Source organism: Pholis gunnellus, assembly GCF_910591455.1.
Source record: "Pholis gunnellus genome assembly, chromosome: 17".
Classification (NCBI taxonomy): domain Eukaryota; kingdom Metazoa; phylum Chordata; class Actinopteri; order Perciformes; family Pholidae; genus Pholis; species Pholis gunnellus.
The window spans coordinates 2,702,889-2,723,364 of record NC_136544.1 but is presented as its reverse complement, the minus strand read 5'-3'; the positions used below and the strand labels follow the sequence as shown (position 1 = coordinate 2,723,364).

The 20,476-nt window shown below is 42.6% G+C and overlaps 1 protein-coding gene across 2 annotated transcripts; it reads right to left on the bottom strand.

The window, feature by feature from the left end:
- Positions 1 to 4,385: 4,385 nt before the first annotated feature.
- glyr1 (glyoxylate reductase 1 homolog (Arabidopsis)) lies at positions 4,386 to 18,613 on the bottom strand. Of its 2 annotated transcripts, XM_079177733.1 has the most exons (17): positions 18,557 to 18,613; positions 16,544 to 16,580; positions 16,356 to 16,435; positions 16,126 to 16,264; positions 14,246 to 14,356; positions 12,861 to 12,947; positions 11,478 to 11,531; positions 10,999 to 11,049; positions 10,739 to 10,812; positions 10,451 to 10,550; positions 9,909 to 10,019; positions 9,711 to 9,812; positions 9,289 to 9,451; positions 8,591 to 8,770; positions 8,307 to 8,431; positions 7,346 to 7,426; positions 4,386 to 7,186 (listed from the first exon to the last, which is right to left on the bottom strand). In XM_079177733.1, exons 1-16 carry the CDS (start codon positions 18,592 to 18,594, stop codon positions 7,352 to 7,354), a joined length of 1,527 nt encoding a protein of 508 aa, XP_079033859.1. In that variant the 5' UTR covers positions 18,595 to 18,613; the 3' UTR covers positions 4,386 to 7,186; positions 7,346 to 7,351. The 2 variants fall into 2 exon arrangements, with proteins under 2 accessions (XP_079033859.1, XP_079033860.1); XM_079177734.1 differs by lacking the exon at positions 12,861 to 12,947 and having other exon boundaries at positions 4,386 to 7,426.
- Positions 18,614 to 20,476: the final 1,863 nt, after the last annotated feature.

The window sequence follows — 20,476 nt, the reverse complement described above, 5'->3', positions numbered from 1 at the left end:
TAATAAAGGGACATTTGTATTACATCACAAAACTCACAATGTACTGCATGTTTAGAAGAAAACTAATAAACCAATAAAATCATTAATGACCAGTTTAACTGAACTCATTAGCATCAACAGAAATGATATTTCTTTACAAAAAGCTAACACAACATTACCATACAGTTGATGTTCCTCTGGGTGTTTTTCTCCTTTGTAGAAAGCTGCAGTACATCTGTGGAGGATGTGAGTGTCGGTAAGAGGAAGGCCGCCGCCGATGATGATCAGGAAGGACCAAAGACCAAAAAGAAGAGGACAGAACTGAAGAAGACCAGACAGACTGTAGATGCCTTAAGAGGTCAGTATAGTGTTACTATTGCCTTGCTTTTGCTGCTTTGTCTGTCAAAGCACTTTGTAAACTCTTTTATGAAAGGTGCTATATAAATAACATTATTATTATTATTAAATGTAAGGTTTGACCTCATCTGACCTAACTGAACTTATTAGCATCAACAGTGTAACATTGAATTAAAGTAGTATCAAGAACAGTGTAATTGAACTGCTTCACAGTCTAGCTTGATAACAAGTCGTATACACATTTATAGTTAATTTGAACTGCATGAACTCACACATGAATGAAAACAATAAGGAGAGAGAACACCTTGAAAGAGGACTTGACTGCAGAGTCTGGCTGGTATCCTCAATCTCTGATGACGAGTGACTGTAAAACAAACAAAATAAAAACTTTAGAAACACAATGTTCTGGAAAGCTCTATGACATCCAGGATAAACACACTTAAAAGAATATTTGGGTGTGTAACTGTGGGTTTGCATGTGCCTCACATGTGTTAACATATCAGTGTAAGTCTTTACAAAAAGCTAACACAACAATACCATACAGTTGATGATCCTCTGGCTGTTTTTATCCTCTGTAGGAAGCTGCACTACATCTGTGGAGGATGTGGGAGTCGATAAGAGGAAGGCCGTCGCCGATGAGGAAGAACCAAAGAAGACCAAAAAGAAGAGGAGGAGAAAACTGAAGACCAAACGTTGTATAGATGCCATAAAAGGTCAGTATAGTGTTGTTACTATTGCCTTGCTTTTGCTGCTTTGTCTGTCAAAGCACTTTGTAAACTCTTTTTTTAAAGGTCCTATATAAACAACGCTATTATTATTATTATTATTAGTAGTAAATGTAAGGTTTGACCTCATCTTAGTGTAAAATTAGGATCTATATTAAGTATAATACAGGAAGGTTTCATATTAGAGCTTAGGTAGCATATATTTGGTGTTACAACTGTATTAAGACATAATATGTGTTGTTCTGTTCAGCTAAATTTAGGGCCAAATACAAAAAGCAGGGTCTGCTTGGTAAAGGAGGATATGGAACTGTGTTTGCTGGCTATCGCATAGCAGATAATCTACCTGTAAGTGTTACACACACACACACACACACACACACACACACACACACACACACACACACGATATGGTCAGGGAGTGCTAACACAAGTCTTTTTTGTATCTCGTAGGTTGCCATCAAACACTTGTGCAAGAAGGACATTCTCTACCACGTGGTGAGTGAGCAACACCTGCTGCTGTTAAAATCTTCTGTATTCAACACTGCACTCTGTTTCTGAATGTATTATGGATGAATCATGGTTCTCTCATCCTCATCCTCTCTCTGTTGTGATGTTTCAGGATGAAACTGGGAAGTGGCTGCCCGTGGAGGTTGCCATCATGTTGAAACTGGCGGACAAAACAAGTGGATCAGTGGGGATGTCAGCACCTGTGTCTCTATTGGACTGGTACGATCTGAACAGGGACCTGATCCTGGTAATGGAGAGACCGATCCCCGCTGAGGACCTATTTAACTACATCGACGAAAACGAAGGCTGCTTACCACAGCAGGAGGCCAAGGTAAGCTGCTGGAGGATCCTTGTGTGTCTTTAACTTTTTACAGGAACTTGGAGACTACCTAAAGGATTTTCTTTGCAATTTAAGGTTTATTTTCCTAGTTTTTAGGTCATTGTGTCTGTTGATCATGGTAACATTGTACTCACCAAAGTAATTGTTCTGATGGATCAAGAAACAGTAGTGGAGGCAGTCAAACAGATGGTAGACAAAGCTCCAGGTCAACTAAACTTATTTGGAGGAGAAAAATAAACAGATGTGGTTTTTACGCAATCTACTGAAAATCTCTTGTGCATTTCAGTTTCTATGGCTTAAAGAAGGTTTTAGAAACGTTGTGTTTTGTAGTTGTAGTCAGCTCAGAGTCACAGCCATGAAAACATGTCAAACCATCCTCCTCTGTGATCCCTCATCTCTCTCTCTTTTTGTCTGTCAGATCATAATAAAACAGCTGGTAGATGCAGCGATTGACCTTGAGAAGGAAGATATTTTCCACCGGGACATTAAGTGTGAAAACATCTTGATTGAGACCGGCTCGGACGTCCCGCGAGTTCGCCTCATTGACTTTGGTCTGAGCTGCTTCATGAAGGGAAAATCCTCTTATAGCATCTTCCGCGGTAAGATGTCTGGCTTTACTCCTGCTCTTCACTAACTTACCCATCTGTGACTTTTACAATTAGACACAGCTCCTCATCCTCATCACCTTATTATGTCTGTATCTTCTAGGTACCCCTGAATACTTCCCCCCAGAGTGGTGGACATGTCATAGCTACAGCGCCGGACCCACCACAGTGTGGCAGATTGGAGCGGTCCTCTTTCAAACACTCCACAGTGGTGAACAGTTTGACACCAGGATGTTCTTGAGAAACCTTGTGGGAATCGGCAAGACGCTGTCCAAAGGTAAGAAAAACATACTCACGAACATGTCAGCAGAAACATATCTGTTGATTTCAGTTGACATTCTGATGGATCACTGTAGCCGTCGCCCTCACCTTTCTTCTCCTTCTTTCTCTCCAGATTGCCAGGATTTCTTGAGAAGATGTTTTACCATCGACCCCATACAGCGTCCTACCCTGGAGCAGCTCAGTGTTCACCCATGGCTCGCAGAGGACTAACACTACAAGCGGGCACACACACAGTAATTGGAATTATTATATTAATATTATCTCATGTCATGCATAAGTGTCATTCACATACTAACGCTGCTCTGCCTCTTTGACAGGAAGGAGAACGTGAGGAACTCCTTCATCGTCATTCTGCAGGACGAGGTTGTGTTGCAAAGGAACAGCCTGTTAGTAATTGGAATTATTATTTTAATATTATCTCATGTCATACATAAGTGTCATTCAAATATTAATGCTGCTCTGCCTCTTTGACAGGAAGGAGAACGTGAGGAACTCCTTCGTCATTCTGCAGGATGAGGTTGTGTTGCAAAGGAACAGCCAGTTAGTAATTGGAATTATTATATTAATATTATCTAATGTCATGCATAAGTGTCATTCACATACTAACGCTGCTCTGCCTCTTTGACAGGAAGGAGAACGTGAGGAACTTCATCGTCATTCTGCAGGATGAGGTTGTGTTGCAAAGGAACAGCCAGTTAGTAATTGGAATTATTATATTAATATTATCTAATGTCATGCATAAGTGTCATTCACATACTAACGCTGCTCTGCCTCTTTGACAGGAAGGAGAACGTGAGGAACTTCATCGTCATTCTGCAGGTACTTGTATCACACCCAGCCGTCCGAGGAGAGGGGATCTCTCTCTGAATTGCCTTTCCCGAGGTTTCTTCCCATTTTTCCTGGCATCAGGATTTGGGGGAGTTTTTCCTCGTTTTCTTAGAGAGCTCGGGCTGGGCCACATTATTCAGTTCATAATGTGATATTTAACTGAACAATGACAATAACATAATAATAATAATAATGACAATTTGAGTTTTAAATAATAATAAATGAATAATATTGGCAGCAATGATTTTGAAAAAATAAATTCTAATTGAATCAGGATTTGTAGATAAAGGAGTGTTGTTTACTTTTCATTGAACATTTTAGGCCTGATTAAAAGTGTTTCAGCTGTACGGTCAAATAAAGGCAAAAAAAGCCTAAAAAAAGATCTTTCAAAGCAAAGGTACAAGGAGCTTTACACAATAATCATGATTAAAACATCATTATATTTTAAACCAATATTCTTTAAACCAATATTATTGTTGGAATGCTGTTAGATGGACATTTATGTCCCTTTTCTAGCTTAGTGGACAAAGCACGTCACAGTTTGCTCCTCATTCACACACACTGATGGTAACAGAGCTGCCATGCCAGACGCAGGCCTGCCCATCAGGGCCAACCTGGGGTTCAGTGCCTTGCTCAAGGACACGTCGACATGCAGACAGGAGGAGCCAGGGATTGAAGCTCCAACCTTGTGATGAGTGGTCGACCCGCTCCACCTTCAGAGCTACAGAACACTGGATCAGGAATTACACATGACTCATGTCAGTAATTAGGAGAGGGTTTATTAAACAGCACAAAAGTCTTGATACTTCCACATGTACACAAAAATCATAAATATCCCCCAAAACAAAGCTCCACCTCCTTCCTTTAACAGGTTCAAAGTCATTATTTCAATGCGATAGTAAGCCAGATTATATAAACCACACATTAATAAACCATTTACACTTGAACTAAACAATCTACAGGATAAAGACACAAAGATGTTAGTCGCTCTGTAGAAAAGAAACCCCATGCAAACTAAATGTGCTATTTACATCCGTCTACTAAAAACTCTTCTTTACACGACCACGTGGAAGGGGCGCCGAAATCAAAAACCTTCATCATTTGTTTGGCAAACTAAAAATCGCTCACGATGGGACGCTGGATTCTGGACATGAAACAAATGTTTTCTGTATTATGAGAGACTTATTCGTATACAGTTTAAACTGATTAAAAACCATGAGAATCAATGAGAATTTGTAACGGAGCACTGTGCTGTGCTGTGTTCCTGTCATACTGTCGTGGAAGACAGAATGCTGGCGTCTCACTCGGTCATGTCCCGGGTGGAGTACTGATGTGCTCCTTCTAATGACGATATAGATGTGCTGCAATATTTGACCACGTCTGTATGTACCTCCTCACCACGGGGAACAGATAAGAGCCCCCAAATAATACCCACATCCTTCTTGCACTAAGGAGTTGTTGTAAGATTGGTCATATCGAAAAGGAAACGACATAAAACCCAAAACGTACTCTACAAATAAGCTAACACAGAAGCCTTGAGCTACGACTTCACACGTGGTGTTTGATCGGTTTCTAGTGGTGGAATGAAGACCCAACAGATTAAAGCGGTCCTCTTCTATCAGAACTCAGACAGATACAAGAATTCACCTTCTCCGATATACGACACCTCTGGTTGAGTATGCACAACCGTGCCAATGTTATTTTGCATATGTTGGACATTGTCATTTTGCATCTGCAGACCTACATAGGGTATGAGAGTCTACGTAGTAGAGGTCTTCACATAGAAAACTACCCTAACCTAACATGCATAGACTCATTTTGAAAGACACCCGTTGTTAAGGACTAAATAATTAGGCCTGATTCAGAATAAACATGCAAAAAAAAGAAACGAAAAAGAGCATTCAATAGATGCCACTGTTCACGTCCTTCACATTTAGTAAGAATGATAAAGCAGAATGGATCCATGTGGATATTAGACATGCTGACTCAGAGACCTGAGACCTGCAGTAACACAACTGGACCCAGTCTGACCCGATTAGACATTATTTGGACCCAGTAGAGCTCGACCCATCACTGAATTTTTGAGGCAGGTACCGACATTTGAGCATTTGAAAAGTTACAAATCTTATTAGAAATTTCCGCTAATATCTTCTGAACAAAATGCATATTTTTTTCAATAATCCTGTAAATGAGTTTATTGGAGCGTTGTGTTGGGTATACGTAGTGAGCGGGACATTTTGCAGTGTACAAACCAACTGGATGCTCTCTGATGGACAGACTTTGTACTGCAGACACGATTTCTAAGTGACCTCAAACGTATGGTTGGTCTTTAGCATCCGTTAGGCATCAGCACACACACACAATGACCTTATAACGGTTCATGTGGCCAACGTATCGGTCAGCTTTACTCAAGAGTGAACTTGTGAAGACCTCTACTTCAGAGTTATCACCCCGTCATGTGACCACCTGCTGTAAAAAATAAATAGTAAGACAGAGTCCATGTTGAAATGAATTACTTCATTTCCATATTTACCCAAACAGTTTAACTGAAGGGAGGTGTGTGTGTGTGTGTGTGTGTGTGTGTGTGTGTGTGTGTGTGTGTGTGTGTGTGTGTGTGTGTGTGTGTGTGTGTGTGTGTGTGTGTGTGTGTGTGTGTGTGTGTGTGTGTCTTAGTTAGAGTGATGTAACTAAAGCCAGCTACTGACAGTGGAGCTCAAGATGTTGTATTTATTCTACAGGTTCAGTCTTTTTAGGTAATGAAACTGTCCCGCCACTAACGCACCTGCAGCTCTTTCATTAGCTTGGTTTCTAATCGTGTCTCATGATGGTCTAAAATCTCTAACTACCAGGTAAAAACACCACTGACGGGGCAGAATTATGAAGGTCAGTTAAAATGGAACTCAAAAAGTGGATTCATCTAGGTTCAGAGTAATATATAATATTATATATATATATATTTTTTTTTAAGTGTAAATGACAACTTTTCCAAACACAAGAACGAAGGGTTTCAAATGTGGAAATCTCAAGCCTTAATGAGAACTATCAATTATTACTGCATTTTAAGGCCTCATCACATCTGTTGCTCTGTCTTTAACCTATTCAAGAAAAAATTAATAACACAAAAGCATAAATCATCTTGTCAAATAAAGCAACAAGCCATGCCCAAACTGCACCAAGAAGACCTAGAAAGAAACACAAATAAATACTAGAATTGAAAGACTTCAGGGGTTACAATATTAAGGCAATGCAGTGGCACGTTCTTGGTGTTTTCACTCATGGAAACATTTTAAAAGAAAAGCAAAGATCACACTCAATTAAATATACTCATTTGCACATGAACAACAACACATATTTTGGGTTTATGCATCCACAAAAGCTGCCAGCATGTTCTCTGGCTTGAGCTGGACACCCTGCTGCTCACAGTGGCTGTGGACCCCTCGTCCTCGCTCTGCATCACTTCCACCATATTTCAGTTGTCAGAAACCAAACTGCAGTAGTACAACCTCCTCTGGAGCACAGCATCCATCCCCCCAGTACAGGCAGTGCAATGCTCACTGTTGCCTCTAACAAAAGGAACAACAACCCCATGACTTGTGGGCAGCTAAAATGAAATGAAAAGTGGCAAAATGAAAACAAAATGGAATTTAAAAAAAAACTCATTACATGACAAGGGAGAAATAAGAAGGGATTAAAGAGTGTGTGGTCCGGAGGATAGGTCCCACCTCGCTCTAGTGAATGTAGGCCCTGTAGACTGCAGAGATATCGTTGTCTGACTGGTCCAGTGCCTTAGCCCTCTTGTACACCTGCAAAGTAACAGCACAACAGTTTCAGTTGTAATGCACATGCTTCACTCTTGTTACTGTAAATAGTAAGTGGACTGGACTTGTTTCTCTCTTTTCTAGTCTTCTGACCACTCAAAGCACTTTAACACTACATGTCATCATTCACCCATTCACACACTGATGACAGGTCTACCATGCAAGGTGCCACCGGCCCAACAGGACTATAACAGTCACACACTGATTGGGGTTAAGTGTCTTGACCAAGGACACATCGACATGGACTGGAAGGGCCGGGGAGCGACCCGAATTCTGCATTCTGCATTCTGCATTCATTTTATAGGATACATAGAAACTAAATGTCGTGGCTCAAACTAATCATGCTGCACATGAAGGAAGACGTCTATTATAAGCACTTTGTAAAATCTGTCTTTAAAAGGTGATATATAAATAAAATTATTATTAATCATTACAAAGCCTATTTAAAAAGGCCAGGTTTGAATAGCCAGTCAGATGGTGTGTGTGTGTGTGTGTGTGTGTGTCCTTAGCCTTGCCACAATAGGGTGAAAGTGATCCGATTTATTACAAAGACAGCATGGTGCTGAAGTAAAGACTAAAAGAGGACATTAAGCTGTTTGCCATTTCAGACCTCTGTGAAGATCAACACATGTTCTGTTCTACTGATAAATGACGCACTTAGCAGGCAAGTCAGCCTAATGTTCCATTAGTGGTGGTTTGGGCCATTAAGCTACCAAAGATGCTGATGCTGACTAATGGATCCATTGGGTTTCTATGGCAGCATGTGGAATGTACTCATGAGTACCAAGAACCAGGTAGGATTTGATCACAGTTCACAGTAAAAAAAAGGTTTTCAGTACAAAGTAACAATAATCCTGAATTATACCTCATTGGCCGCTGCAGCCATTGGGGTTGGATGGTTGGCCATGTCGCCCATGGAGATGGCCAGCCTCAGGTCCTTCTGAATGTGTTTCAAATAGTAGTCTGGCTTAAAGTTGCCCTGTAAAATATCTGGACGAGGTAGGAAGAAAGGTTTGTATTAGCCTTCAAACATATAGTACATTTGTGTTTGAAACTGACCTTTACCATGTAAGATTGAGAGAAATGACGAAAGACAACCAGTGAGCGCGGTCCAGGTAAGTTGAAGGATGTCTTCAAACACTGACTTACTTTGGCATTTCTGGTCCACAAAGGTGCTTGCCATCTGGCCCTGGCACAGGATGTCCAGGAAGGTCTGCTGTGATTGGCCTGTGGCCTGGGCCAGGGTCAGCCCCTCTGCAATGGTGGCCATGAAGCTGCCCTGCACCATGTTGAGGATCAGCATCATCCTCGCTGCATTGCCTGCTTCCCCTGAAAAACACATATAGACACATAAGCAACAGTCTCCACTGACAGTCACCCTCAGTGTCCATGTCTAATTCAAATCTGCCTTTCTCTCATGCTGGATTGCCACAGAGCAGAGAACATAAAGTTCTACCAATAAATGACACCATTTGATGCCATCTGGCAGCTCAAGCATCCTTAAACAGAAAGTAGACAGAAACCAGAGGGGAGACTCAAATCTGATATGGCAAATTCTATCAAAGTCATTCACTGGAGAGTTTCCATGACACCATTCAAAAGGTGTACAATCTACACACCCATTACCTTAAACAATCAGTTTCAATCACTGATTTGTTTTCTTGCAGAGAGTTAAATAAGATCTGATGCCAGCAGCTGGTTAGCTTAGCTTAGCTTAGCACAAAGTCAGGAGACAGGTAGTGTCAGCTAGCCTGGCTCTGTCGACTGGAACAAAACGCACCTACCATCACCTCTAAAAACATCTCACAACACAGAGCACAACACAGAGCACAGTGACCCCTACATACCCAGGAAGAAGGAGGTCTTGCCCATGGCCTGGAAGCAGCTGCTGCAATCCTCGTAGACCGTCCTGTCGCCGGCTGACAGGATGACCAGCATCCCATCGTTGGAGAGCTGCTGGCTTCCTGCCACCGGGGCCTCCAGGAAACGGCCGCCTCGTGATGTGATCACCTGACATTCAAACATGGAGTAACACTTTAATACAGCACTGTTCATACTACTCCAATAAGGGTAGCTGCTACTGCTGTATATATTTCAGATGGAGAATAGCCACAATCACTTAAGGCGTAGGAGCGTTCCTGATGTATAAAGCTAGGAAACTATGCCCATTTCAATAGTGCATGATTCTTCACTGTGTACTTAATATAAGATAGAACTTTACAAGGACTGTGGCTGCTCTGGTGTGTAGCTGTGTTGTGTTAGTGTTTACCTGGGAGAGTTCTGTGATGGTCTCGGGGTCTACAGTGGACATCTCTACGTAGCATTTTCCTGGCCTGATTCCCTGCAGCACTCCACTGGGCCCCAAAACCAACTAGACAGACAGAAATACGAAGACAAGTGCGTTTTCTACCAATGAGCAAGTGACTCTCGCATCCACAGGAAGCCATTAACTGGAGCGAATACTCACATCCCTGGCAGCTTTTGGGTCAGAGACACAGGAGAAAGTGATATCACACGTGGAAGCCACCTCAGCAGGAGTCCGGCCTAACCTGGCCCCCTCCTGGATGAACAGGTCGCACTGGAACACAGAGGAGACATTTCTGAGTCACCGTCAGCGTGCCAACACAGGTACTTCTGGAGATAGCCAACATATGCATCCGATCTTTTATTAGCAATCAGATCCTAGTGTGGCCAACCTCTGGTACAGTTCATGCAACGCTAATTGGTATATTGACATATTTATTGCAGAACAGATTTTTTGGTAAACTCTTAACCTTAAAAGATTTTAATGTCAAACGTAATCACTTCCAACATATGTGAATCTTGTGCTCCAGGTTCTACCAGTCCTTGAGCCACATTAGTTTACACTCCAACACTTTCAAACTGTTTAACCTACACTTGATACAAATTATATTTGCTTAATAATATGTTTGACTTTGTTCCACTGATGGTCACTCATTCATTAGACACAAGATCAGTAACGAATCTAGAGGGACAGGACTGCAGTACCTTTTCTGCTGTGCGGTTCCACACTGTGACAACATGACCCATTTTCAACAGGTTGGAAACTATACCGCTACCCATCAGCCCCAGACCCAGGAACCCTATCCTGAAGAGCAAAGTCCAAAAAGAACAAACATGAGCACGCCAACACTGAAAGGAAACATGAGCAGTTCAACTCTATTAAGGTTATTGCTCAAATCAATCATAGTCATGCCTAGTGTTCTGCTTGTTATCGTTTCTTCTGTACACCTATGGAGTGCGTTTGATAATGGTGTCGTGAGGATGTGTGAATACCTTTTATCTGTGGGTGTGATGCTGCCGTTGATGGCTGTGCTGTCTGCTGCTTGGATAGATGTTGACCCCGAGTCCTGCACAATCAAAGGAAACACTGTCACCCTCACGCTGCACGAGAAGCCTCAACTAGCTTTGCTATCTCCTGATATGTTGTTATTGAAAACACTAGTTTCTAATCCGACTGTAGACGGTCAAATGAACATTGAAGTAAACACGTGAAAATTGGAACACATTGATTCATTAGTTTTACTAATATTCACCTCTTCAATGATCTTCAGCCGCTTGCTAATGGGTTCCATTGATGATGCTGGCTGTGAGGAAACAGTCAGTCAGTGATGAACAATACACTCTACACATTAGAGTCACCATGCACACTGCTCAAGTCAAACAGACTAAGAGATGCAGTGAATATGTGATCAAATAACAGCTACTAACAAACATCTCATTCAGATGAGCCACACATGGTTAATATCAGTGCCACTATTGTGTATAGTGTTGATGTTGATAGATTGGTGCATCACTAACGTAATGAGATCAGCATTCCATAGGTATTACATGCTGAATGCAGAAAGCAAACCCTAAAGGCTGAAAAAGGCTTTTTCAGTGGAACTGTTTCTACAGGCCCACATGGGACTAGAGTCTCAGATTGACTATCGGGCGAGATCAGACACGGAGATGTGGAACCCAACCTCTGATAGGGTGGAGAAGATGTCAGCGTACTGAGTGTGCTTCCGCTTACCTTCTCAGACTGGCTGAGGAGGAAGTGGTGGAAATGGGGGTCGTCCTTCACAGGCTGCAACAGAAGAAGAGGTCATTGTGACAGCGTTCTCTCTGCATGTGTGTCGACCTGACGGACGGTCGAGTGAGAACCCATCGAGTCTACAGCGCACCATACTGACACACCAGGGCTCCCATCGTGGTGATTCCATCCATGGCCTAGAAATCTGATTTTGGCCTGGAGTGTTAATGAATAAAGACTAAATCAAATTCCTGAATCTTGTTCATTTTACAATTCTCTCTCACCAGCGAGAACCCTGTCCGTGTTCAGCTGCTGCACAGATCGTTCAGGTTAAAAACAGCATGAATACTCGCACCAATACAGAGCAAGAAGAATAGTTTCACAGCCGACACAAGTGCTCATGCTTTATACGATCACAGGTGGACTTCTCTGCATTCGTTACGTCACAGTTCTACACTGATCACAAGCCATCATCCCCCAGCTAGTGAGGGGAAAGGAAGTAGGCAGGTGATCATATGAAAACATAGCAAGCAAATCACTAAGTACTCAAAGATTTTTTCTATAGCAGAAGGTCCAAGTACGAGTCCTCTGGTAAAGAGGATTCAGGATTTCATTCAGGTCCAGTGCACCTCCACTAATGTGATCAGCTCAACCCACAGTCAGTCACTATCTGATTCTCTTCATGCAAGTGGAAACGGGTGAACTCTGTACGAGGTAGCCTTCAGTCACAAAAGAAAGAATCTATTGACAGGATTATTGTCGTAGAAAAAGATGATCTATTTTCTATCGGGCACAGATTATATTCAATATGTCACAGTATTGTAGAGGAAACGCAGAGAACGGCATCTGAAACAAGGACACAAGTCTTTTCTGTTTACCAGTCAGCAGACCATAACGGAGGCCGAGGTCAGCAGCAGCATCGCTCTACTGGCTGACTGACAACGTTCAAAAAGCTACAAACAGCTTCCTGTGACAACAACTACCGACAAAGACGTGTCCTTCTGAACTCACAATCACAGGGCAGTGTTAGAGTGGATTCACTGGAGCTGCAGCCACAAACTCATTTGTAAAAATGTTTCCACTGACATACAGATCAACAGTTAATGACTCAAACTGTATATGTATATGGGTGTGCACTGTCTCTCACACACACACACACGCACACGGTCCTGAGGAGCAGGGTAACTCAATCCTAGAAAGCAGGAAGCTGAAGAAGTCACACAGTTGTGAGTCAGCCTCCATATACAGAGACCGTTTCAGGAGTGAGCACCACACAGGTGAGAAAGTAAAGGTCTGCAGTTGCTGGTGATTAAAGCCAAAGCTGAAGGTAAGGTAGAAGAACAGCAAGGCAAGGCAGGCTTGTGGGGGAAGGAGTTCACCTACACTGCTCTCCCATTTGTATCCTGAGCCAGGTCCAGCCCCCCCCAGCCTCTCAAGAGTGGACGGCTCGGGGTCAGAGTCAGTGAGGTCCTTAAGGAGGAGAGAGACACACATTCACCTTTCTAAATCAAACGGTGAATCCGTAGAGGTCCGTGTCTGCTGTAGTGGGGGATGTTCATATACAGAGGACCAAATATGAAATGACTTTCACCTCCACTGTATTGGGATAGAGGCAGAAATCTTTATTTCAAAACCTGCACCAATAAAAGCAAAGTGATCTGCATGGATGTGGTATTGAGACAACATTAGCTCCACAGCCGCTGATGCTTGACATGTCACAGATCCAGGTTTATGACGTGAAGTCGATTAAAGAACTTCATGATAGTGATGAGTGTTTTTGTTGTCCCAACAACTCCAACTGAGTGATACGTCCTCTATCTGGAGGATCGCGTGACGTCAATTTCACATTATCCAACTTAATAAACGTCTCTAATAATTAGATCAAATTAAAAGATATGGGGCTTTATTATACTGCTGGTTCCATGTGATGGCATTATACATCTGATACAGCATGTCGATAGAAACACTCACTTACTAGTATCCATGGTGTAAAGACCCACAATTCATTTTTGCATGAGACTGTATTATGATGCTGCAGTACTTGGTCTAGCAGGGGTGGGATCACTTTAAATTGTGCACCATTATATGCACACATCAGGTTTAGTCGACACAATTTCCTCACAGTGGTTTAGCGTTGGAAGCTAATGCTAGGTGAATAGAATTACAGATCTCAGATCTCATTTTCTAGTCGGGCTGGGCGATAAATCTAAATGTATTTTCAATTACTATTGCGGCTTAGAGTGATTCAAAAAACCAAGATAGTCGATATAAAATGATTACTGCGCCACATTGTGTTTCACGCGAGGACAGACGCTTTGACTGGGAGCTCTACAGCTCACTGCGCCCCCGACTCGCTGGGCCCCCTCTGCCTGCAGGGAGGGACGGGGCCCCGTGCTTGTTCACCATGCGTTGTGGGGAAAAATTTTTTGTCCACACCATTCATATCCATGCAAACAATGTGTTTGGGATTAAATTGTTTCCAGAGCAAAAGGTTTGTGAATATCTAGCCTTTTGCTCTCAAAGTGCAGAGATTCATGTATTTAACTTTAACATGTCTTCTTATATGCACAATGTTTCCAAAGTCAATGAGCTCAGTATTGACCAAAAACATTGGGACTACTATGTCTGCCATAAAGAAGCGGTTTTATCATCACTTTTTCCACAGTCTTCATTTCTCTGCGTCTGTCTTTTCTAAATGGCGTATATTTGAATTCTATTTAACTCAAACTTTACAGGACAACGGTTGAACTTGTCAGTGTCCTACCGACCTTCTCAGAGGGGTCCTTCAGGGCACTGAGATCCTCATCATCCTCCTCCAGGATCTTCAGTGGCTTGTTGGATGTCTTCTTTCCTTTTGAGTCTCCTTTGCCGTCTGAGTTCTGTTAAAAAAACACAGATTATCATTTTGTGCTGCTATCTCTGCATTTGAAGACATTTCCCAGCAGTCGGACAACGGTTTGAAGGTCGGATGGTTCTAAAATAAGCAGGTTACACACACTGAACAGAAGGATCATTGATTTTCCCAGACGCACTCATTCTGGAGGGCAGATGGCCTCAACAGAGACCACCCGTCCACCTGAATAAACACTTGCTGAGACTGAAGCATTTGATGAGGAGGCTTGGTGGAGCAAGTCTCACTTCAGTAATCCCTCATGTGAGTCCATCAGTTTCACTGCTGGAAACAAGGTTCCACATCTGGGTTTGTTTTGGTTCTGCTGTGGCGACTACAGCATTTATACTAAATAACCAAAACATCAGGAATTATGACGAGTGGCATTTCATTTACATATTCACTTGTTAGAGACTTTTAGGCAAAAATGAAAATGTTTCACAGCTTGTGCAGCTTTCAAAATGAGTACTAGATTTCAGATCTGTCAGACACATGACTTCTGTTAGCTCATTCCAAATGAAATGTATGTCGGGATATTAGCCAATATTTAGGTAACAGATCAAGTGTGTGATTTTCCGTTTCTTTTTCTGAACTAGCCGTGTCGTACGACGTGTGTTGGTGTTGTATGAAGTGTGTTGTATGAAGTGTGTCGTATGCCATGTGTTGGTGTCGTACGGCGTGTGCCGGTGTTGTACGACGTGTGTCGTACGACGTGTGTTGGTGTTGTACGACGTGTGTCGTACGACGTGTGTTGGTGTTGTACGACGTGTGTCGGTGTTGTACGACGTGTGTCGTACGACGTGTGTTGGTGTTGTACGACGTGTGTCGGTGTTGTACAACGTGTGTCGTACGACGCGTGTTGGTGTTGTATGACGTGTGTCGGTGTTGTACGACGTGTGTCGGTGTTGTACGACGTGTGTCGGTGTTGTACGACGTGTGTTGGTGTCGTACGACGTGTGTCGGTGTTGTACGACGTGTGTTGGTGTCGTACGACGTGTGTCGGTGTTGTACGACGTGTGTCGTACGACGTGTGTTGGTGTTGTACGACGTGTGTCGTACGACGTGTGTTGGTGTTGTACGACGTGTGTCGGTGTTGTACGACGTGTGTCGTACGACGTGTGTTGGTGTTGTACGACGTGTGTCGGTGTTGTACAACGTGTGTCGTACGACGTGTGTTGGTGTTGTATGACGTGTGTCGGTGTTGTACGACGTGTGTCGGTGTTGTACGACGTGTGTCGGTGTTGTACGACGTGTGTCGGTGTTGTACGACGTGTGTCGTACGACGTGTGTCGGTGTTGTACGACGTGTGTCGTACGACGTGTGTTGGTGTTGTATGACGTGTGTCGTACGACGTGTGTCGGTGTTGTACGACGTGTGTCGGTGTTGTATGACGTGTGTTGGTGTTGTACGACGTGTGTTGTACGGCGTGTGTCGTACGACGTGTGTTGGTGTTGTATGACGTGTGTCGTACGACGTGTGTTGGTGTTGTACGACGTGTGTTGTACGGCGTGTGTCGTACGACGTGTGTTGGTGTTGTACGACGTGTGTTGTACGGCGTGTGTCGTACGACGTGTGTCGGTGTTGTACGACGTGTGTCGGTGTTGTATGACGTGTGTTGGTGTTGTACGACGTGTGTTGTACGGCGTGTGTCGTACGACGTGTGTTGGTGTTGTATGACGTGTGTCGTACAGCGTGTGCCGGTGTCGTATGACGTGTGTCGTATGACGTGTGTCGTATGACGTGCGACTTCCCCCTCACCTGTTCTTTCCCCTTTGCTTTCTTTAGGAAGTCTTCCACTGCGTCGACCGCCTGCTGGAAACGCTTGCCTTTATTTATCTTGATCATCTCTTCTTTGTGGGCATGGTAGGGCTTCAGCTGCTCTACTTTGATCCAGGCACTGGACAGACACACAGAAACAACTCTCACACATTTGAAGAAGAAGTGCATGCAAGGTGAGTCAGAACAGGAGCCTCCCTGTCCATACTTACTGGTCTTCAGTTCCAAAGAATTTGACAAAATGGCATTTTTTGCCTCTGGGCTTTTTCAAGTCCTTGGGAGGGCTTACGACCTGAAATGTAAATAAATATAGTAAACCAACATAATCCTAACATTTGTCATGCCGATGTTTGAATCTAATTTGCCTCCAACCAGCCGTTGGCACGTTCTCAGTCCTTACCTTCCCTGGCCATGGTGGGTAACGACCAAGCTTCCCCCTGAAAGAAGAGGGATATATTTATATATTTAGCTGTGGTCTACATGTGTGTTGGTAGTACCGAGACACATTACGACACGCTCAAAGAATCTGATGATTCTGACGCTTCCTCGGGTCCACTTCTGTGACCAGAGGGGACCGGGCGTTTGCTGTCAGGACTTCCAAACTGTGGAATGCACTTCCTGTTGAGATACGATCATCTCTATCCACTTTTAAAAACGCATTGTTTCAAGTTGGTTTATACGGTCCCAATTTTATGTGTGTGTATGCATGTATGCGTACATACGTTTATACAGGGGACAAAGCATGTGCACAGAGAGTATATGTGTATGGTGTGTGTGTGTGTGTATCACCTTGTTTTACCACTTTAGTATTTTACTATTACGTTGTTACTAGTATGTCCCGCGATGTTACGTTTTAATAGCCTATTTTATTGTTTTTAGTTTAGATTCATTTACCTGCTCTTATTGTTTTGTGAATCAAATCTGTTTTGAAAAGTACTACATAAATACAAGTATTAGTTGTTAATACTATTTCATGTTAAAGACACCCCTTTGTATGTCATAATTCCATCTCAGCTGGCCAACACACCACTTCCTGTTCGGGTTGGTTAATCGTAGCATCAATAGTCGCCAACCACAGAAAGCTGCCAGTAATGTCTGGTCAAGTTATATTCTTGTGTATTTTGATCCTAGTTTCAGAAAGATTTTACAGTTTTGGATTATTCAAACTTCTAGAACTTTGGCTTCTTTTAATGAATAATATAATTCAGAAACCGTATATCATTTTCTTTCTGCTAAAACTAAATATCTTCACAAGTGTCTACAATACTCAGCTCTTCCTGCTGCTGGTTCTGACAAAAAGTCAAAACAGCTGCATTATAAAACAGGTCAACCACACCAACCTAAGGAAACACAGAGAAGTCACGAAATAGCAAAACACACGATGTTCATTGTGTTCAGGTTGTCAGATCTCTCAATAGACGATGCTCCCAGTGTCAGGCAGTGCTAGTAGGGTTCTACTTGTTCCACTTGTCGGCCCAGTTGCAGGTTTGTCCTCGTGAGTTCTAGTGCCGTGGTCTCTTGCCATATTACGGGATTCCGCAGCGTGTTCAGAGATGCAACAGCAACTAAAGCAGCAACTGCTATAACGCACACTTACAAAACAGCCACAGGAGATGAACGCTATTCAGCAGTGTGTCAGCTGGCCACGTTGAACGAGATGAAGATGTTCAAAGCAGCTTTATAAAACGCAACAAGAGAACACAGATAGTCACTTCTTGAGTTGCTGGTGTAACGTTACAGAAATGTGTCGATGAATAGGGATATGGAATATTATGTAACGTTGATGCGTATTACTAACATACAACAGTCTCTCGTATGGAACAGATATGGTCTCTTACAGAGCTGATAATACCACGAGAAACACAAGCAGACCCACAGCTTCACGATATTCTCTCTGTGGGTGAAATGAGCCACAGACTGACTCTACGCGGACTCGTCCATCACTACAGATAAACACGGAAGACGAGCCAGTGTGAAGCCAGCTACAGGAACGGTTAGCTAACGTTACATATCCGCTTCAGCTGTGCTAGAAACGTTGGCCACAGACCACAACAATGAGCATTAAACGATGTGTCGAAGCTTTACAGAACAACCAACCAGCGCAAGAAAGACAAAAACACTGGTCTGTATTCTGAAATAAAATAAAGTTCTCTCTCTTCGGTCTAAACCTGTTCTGTAGCTTGTCCGCTAGCTAGCAGCTAACGATGGCTGCTGGCTGAGTCAGCTCGGCTAGCGACTTGTTTGGGTTGACTACCAACTAACGTTAACCGAGAACACCAACACTTCCGTTACCGCTTCGTTAACACCAACATGAAACATTAGCCTTAAACTAATTAATCAATGACTACGTTATGCAACGCAAGACCACCTAGCAGGACTGGAGGCGTTGGACAATATGTAAAGGTTATCTCACCACACCAGATCCCCGATCCGCAGATGCACCGTCGCCATCTTACAACTTTAATAAAACGTCGCACTGACTGAGGGGGAAGACAACACACACCCACTAATCACATGTTCCGCTCTTCTTCTTCTTCTCTAGCTTGATTGGCGGATCGCAACCAACTTGAATAGGTGCATACCGCCACCTACTGTACCGGAGTGTGCAGTTTCAGAGTAAAAGTTTCATCACTGTTCTAATCTAAAGGATAACAATAATAATAATAGTATTTTTATTATTCCTAAAGCACCCAAATGACCACTCAGAGCAACTTAAAATAATGCATTGAACCAGTGATTATAATGCATCACAACTATGGGAATCACAATATACTATCCATCCATCCATCCATCCATCCATCCATCCATCCATCCATCTATCTATCTATCTATCTATCTATCTATCTATCTATCTATCTATCTATCTATCTATCTATCTATCCATCCATCCATCCATCCATCCATCCATCCATCCATCCATCCATCCATCCATCCATCTATCCATCCATCCATCCATCCATCCATCCATCCATCCATCCATCTATCCATCCATCCATCCATCCATCCATCTATCTATCTATCTATCTATCTATCTATCTATCTATCTATCTATCTATCTATCTATCTATCCATCTATCTATCTATCCATCTATCTATCCATCCATCCATCCATCCATCCATCCATCCATCCATCCATCCATCCATCCATCCATCCATCCATCCATCCATCCATCCATCTATCTATCTATCTATCTATCTATCTATCTATCTATCCATCTATCTATCCATCTATCTATATATCCATCTATCTATCTATCTATCTATCTATCCATCTATCTATCTATCTATCCATCCATCCATCTATCTCTCTATCTATCTCTATTTTTGCAGTGTGTAATGAGGTGTTTATATCGGTAGATGACGCTCTTTATTTGTTAATCAGCACAATAACCGGTCATAAACTCGTTAGACTAAATTCCCAACTTGTATATTCCAACTTCATCCACATTTCTTTTCATTTCTAATCCCGTTTCTTTAAGAAATCCCAACAGTGCCCTGCAGCACTCACTGCAAGAACACCCTCCAAACTCCACCTCCGTCCCATGACACATCTTTTGCTTCAAGATGTTCCTGTCTGTATTGTATCTGCGACACAACATTGCAAATACAGACACAGAGAGAGACACCTACACAGACAGAGAGAGAGAGAGAGAGAGAGAGAGAGAGAGAGAGAGAGAGAGAGAGAGAGAGAGAGAGAGAGAGAGAGAGACTGGTCTCTGTGAGGCTGGCGGATTTATTGAGTCCAACATCCATACCTGTGTCCCACCACCAGGTGGCAGAGTATTACTTACTACACTGTGGAGCTGTCTGAATGTACACATGTATATATATATATATATATATATATATATATATCCAATATATAATATATAAATCCCAAAACAGAAAAGTCACAGAGGAAAACAGAGAGTAGAATTCTGCGTGGACGTATTCATTTGCTTTCACTGCCAACGATGCTGGCTTACCTGTATGCTTGAAATGTGGCGAGAAATTAGCAAACAACAAAACACGTAATGTTGAAAGACGCTTCCAGAACAAACACACAGCATTTGCTGAAAGGTATCACGATGGAGATGAACTATGAAGAGCGATTCCTCAACTGCTGCAGCAAACTCTCCTCTTCATCAGAGTTTGATATTGTTATAACACGTAAAATAGAAATAAAATGTCAACAAGTGTCTTTCTTCTTGTTCTATAATTTCATAAATACAGCAAACTATAGTTTTTGTATGTAACATGTATTACATATGTAATAAAACTATATATAAAACTTTATAAACTGACATCAAATAGCTTTTGCGGCTCCAGAAGAATTTTATTTGGTGGAAAATAG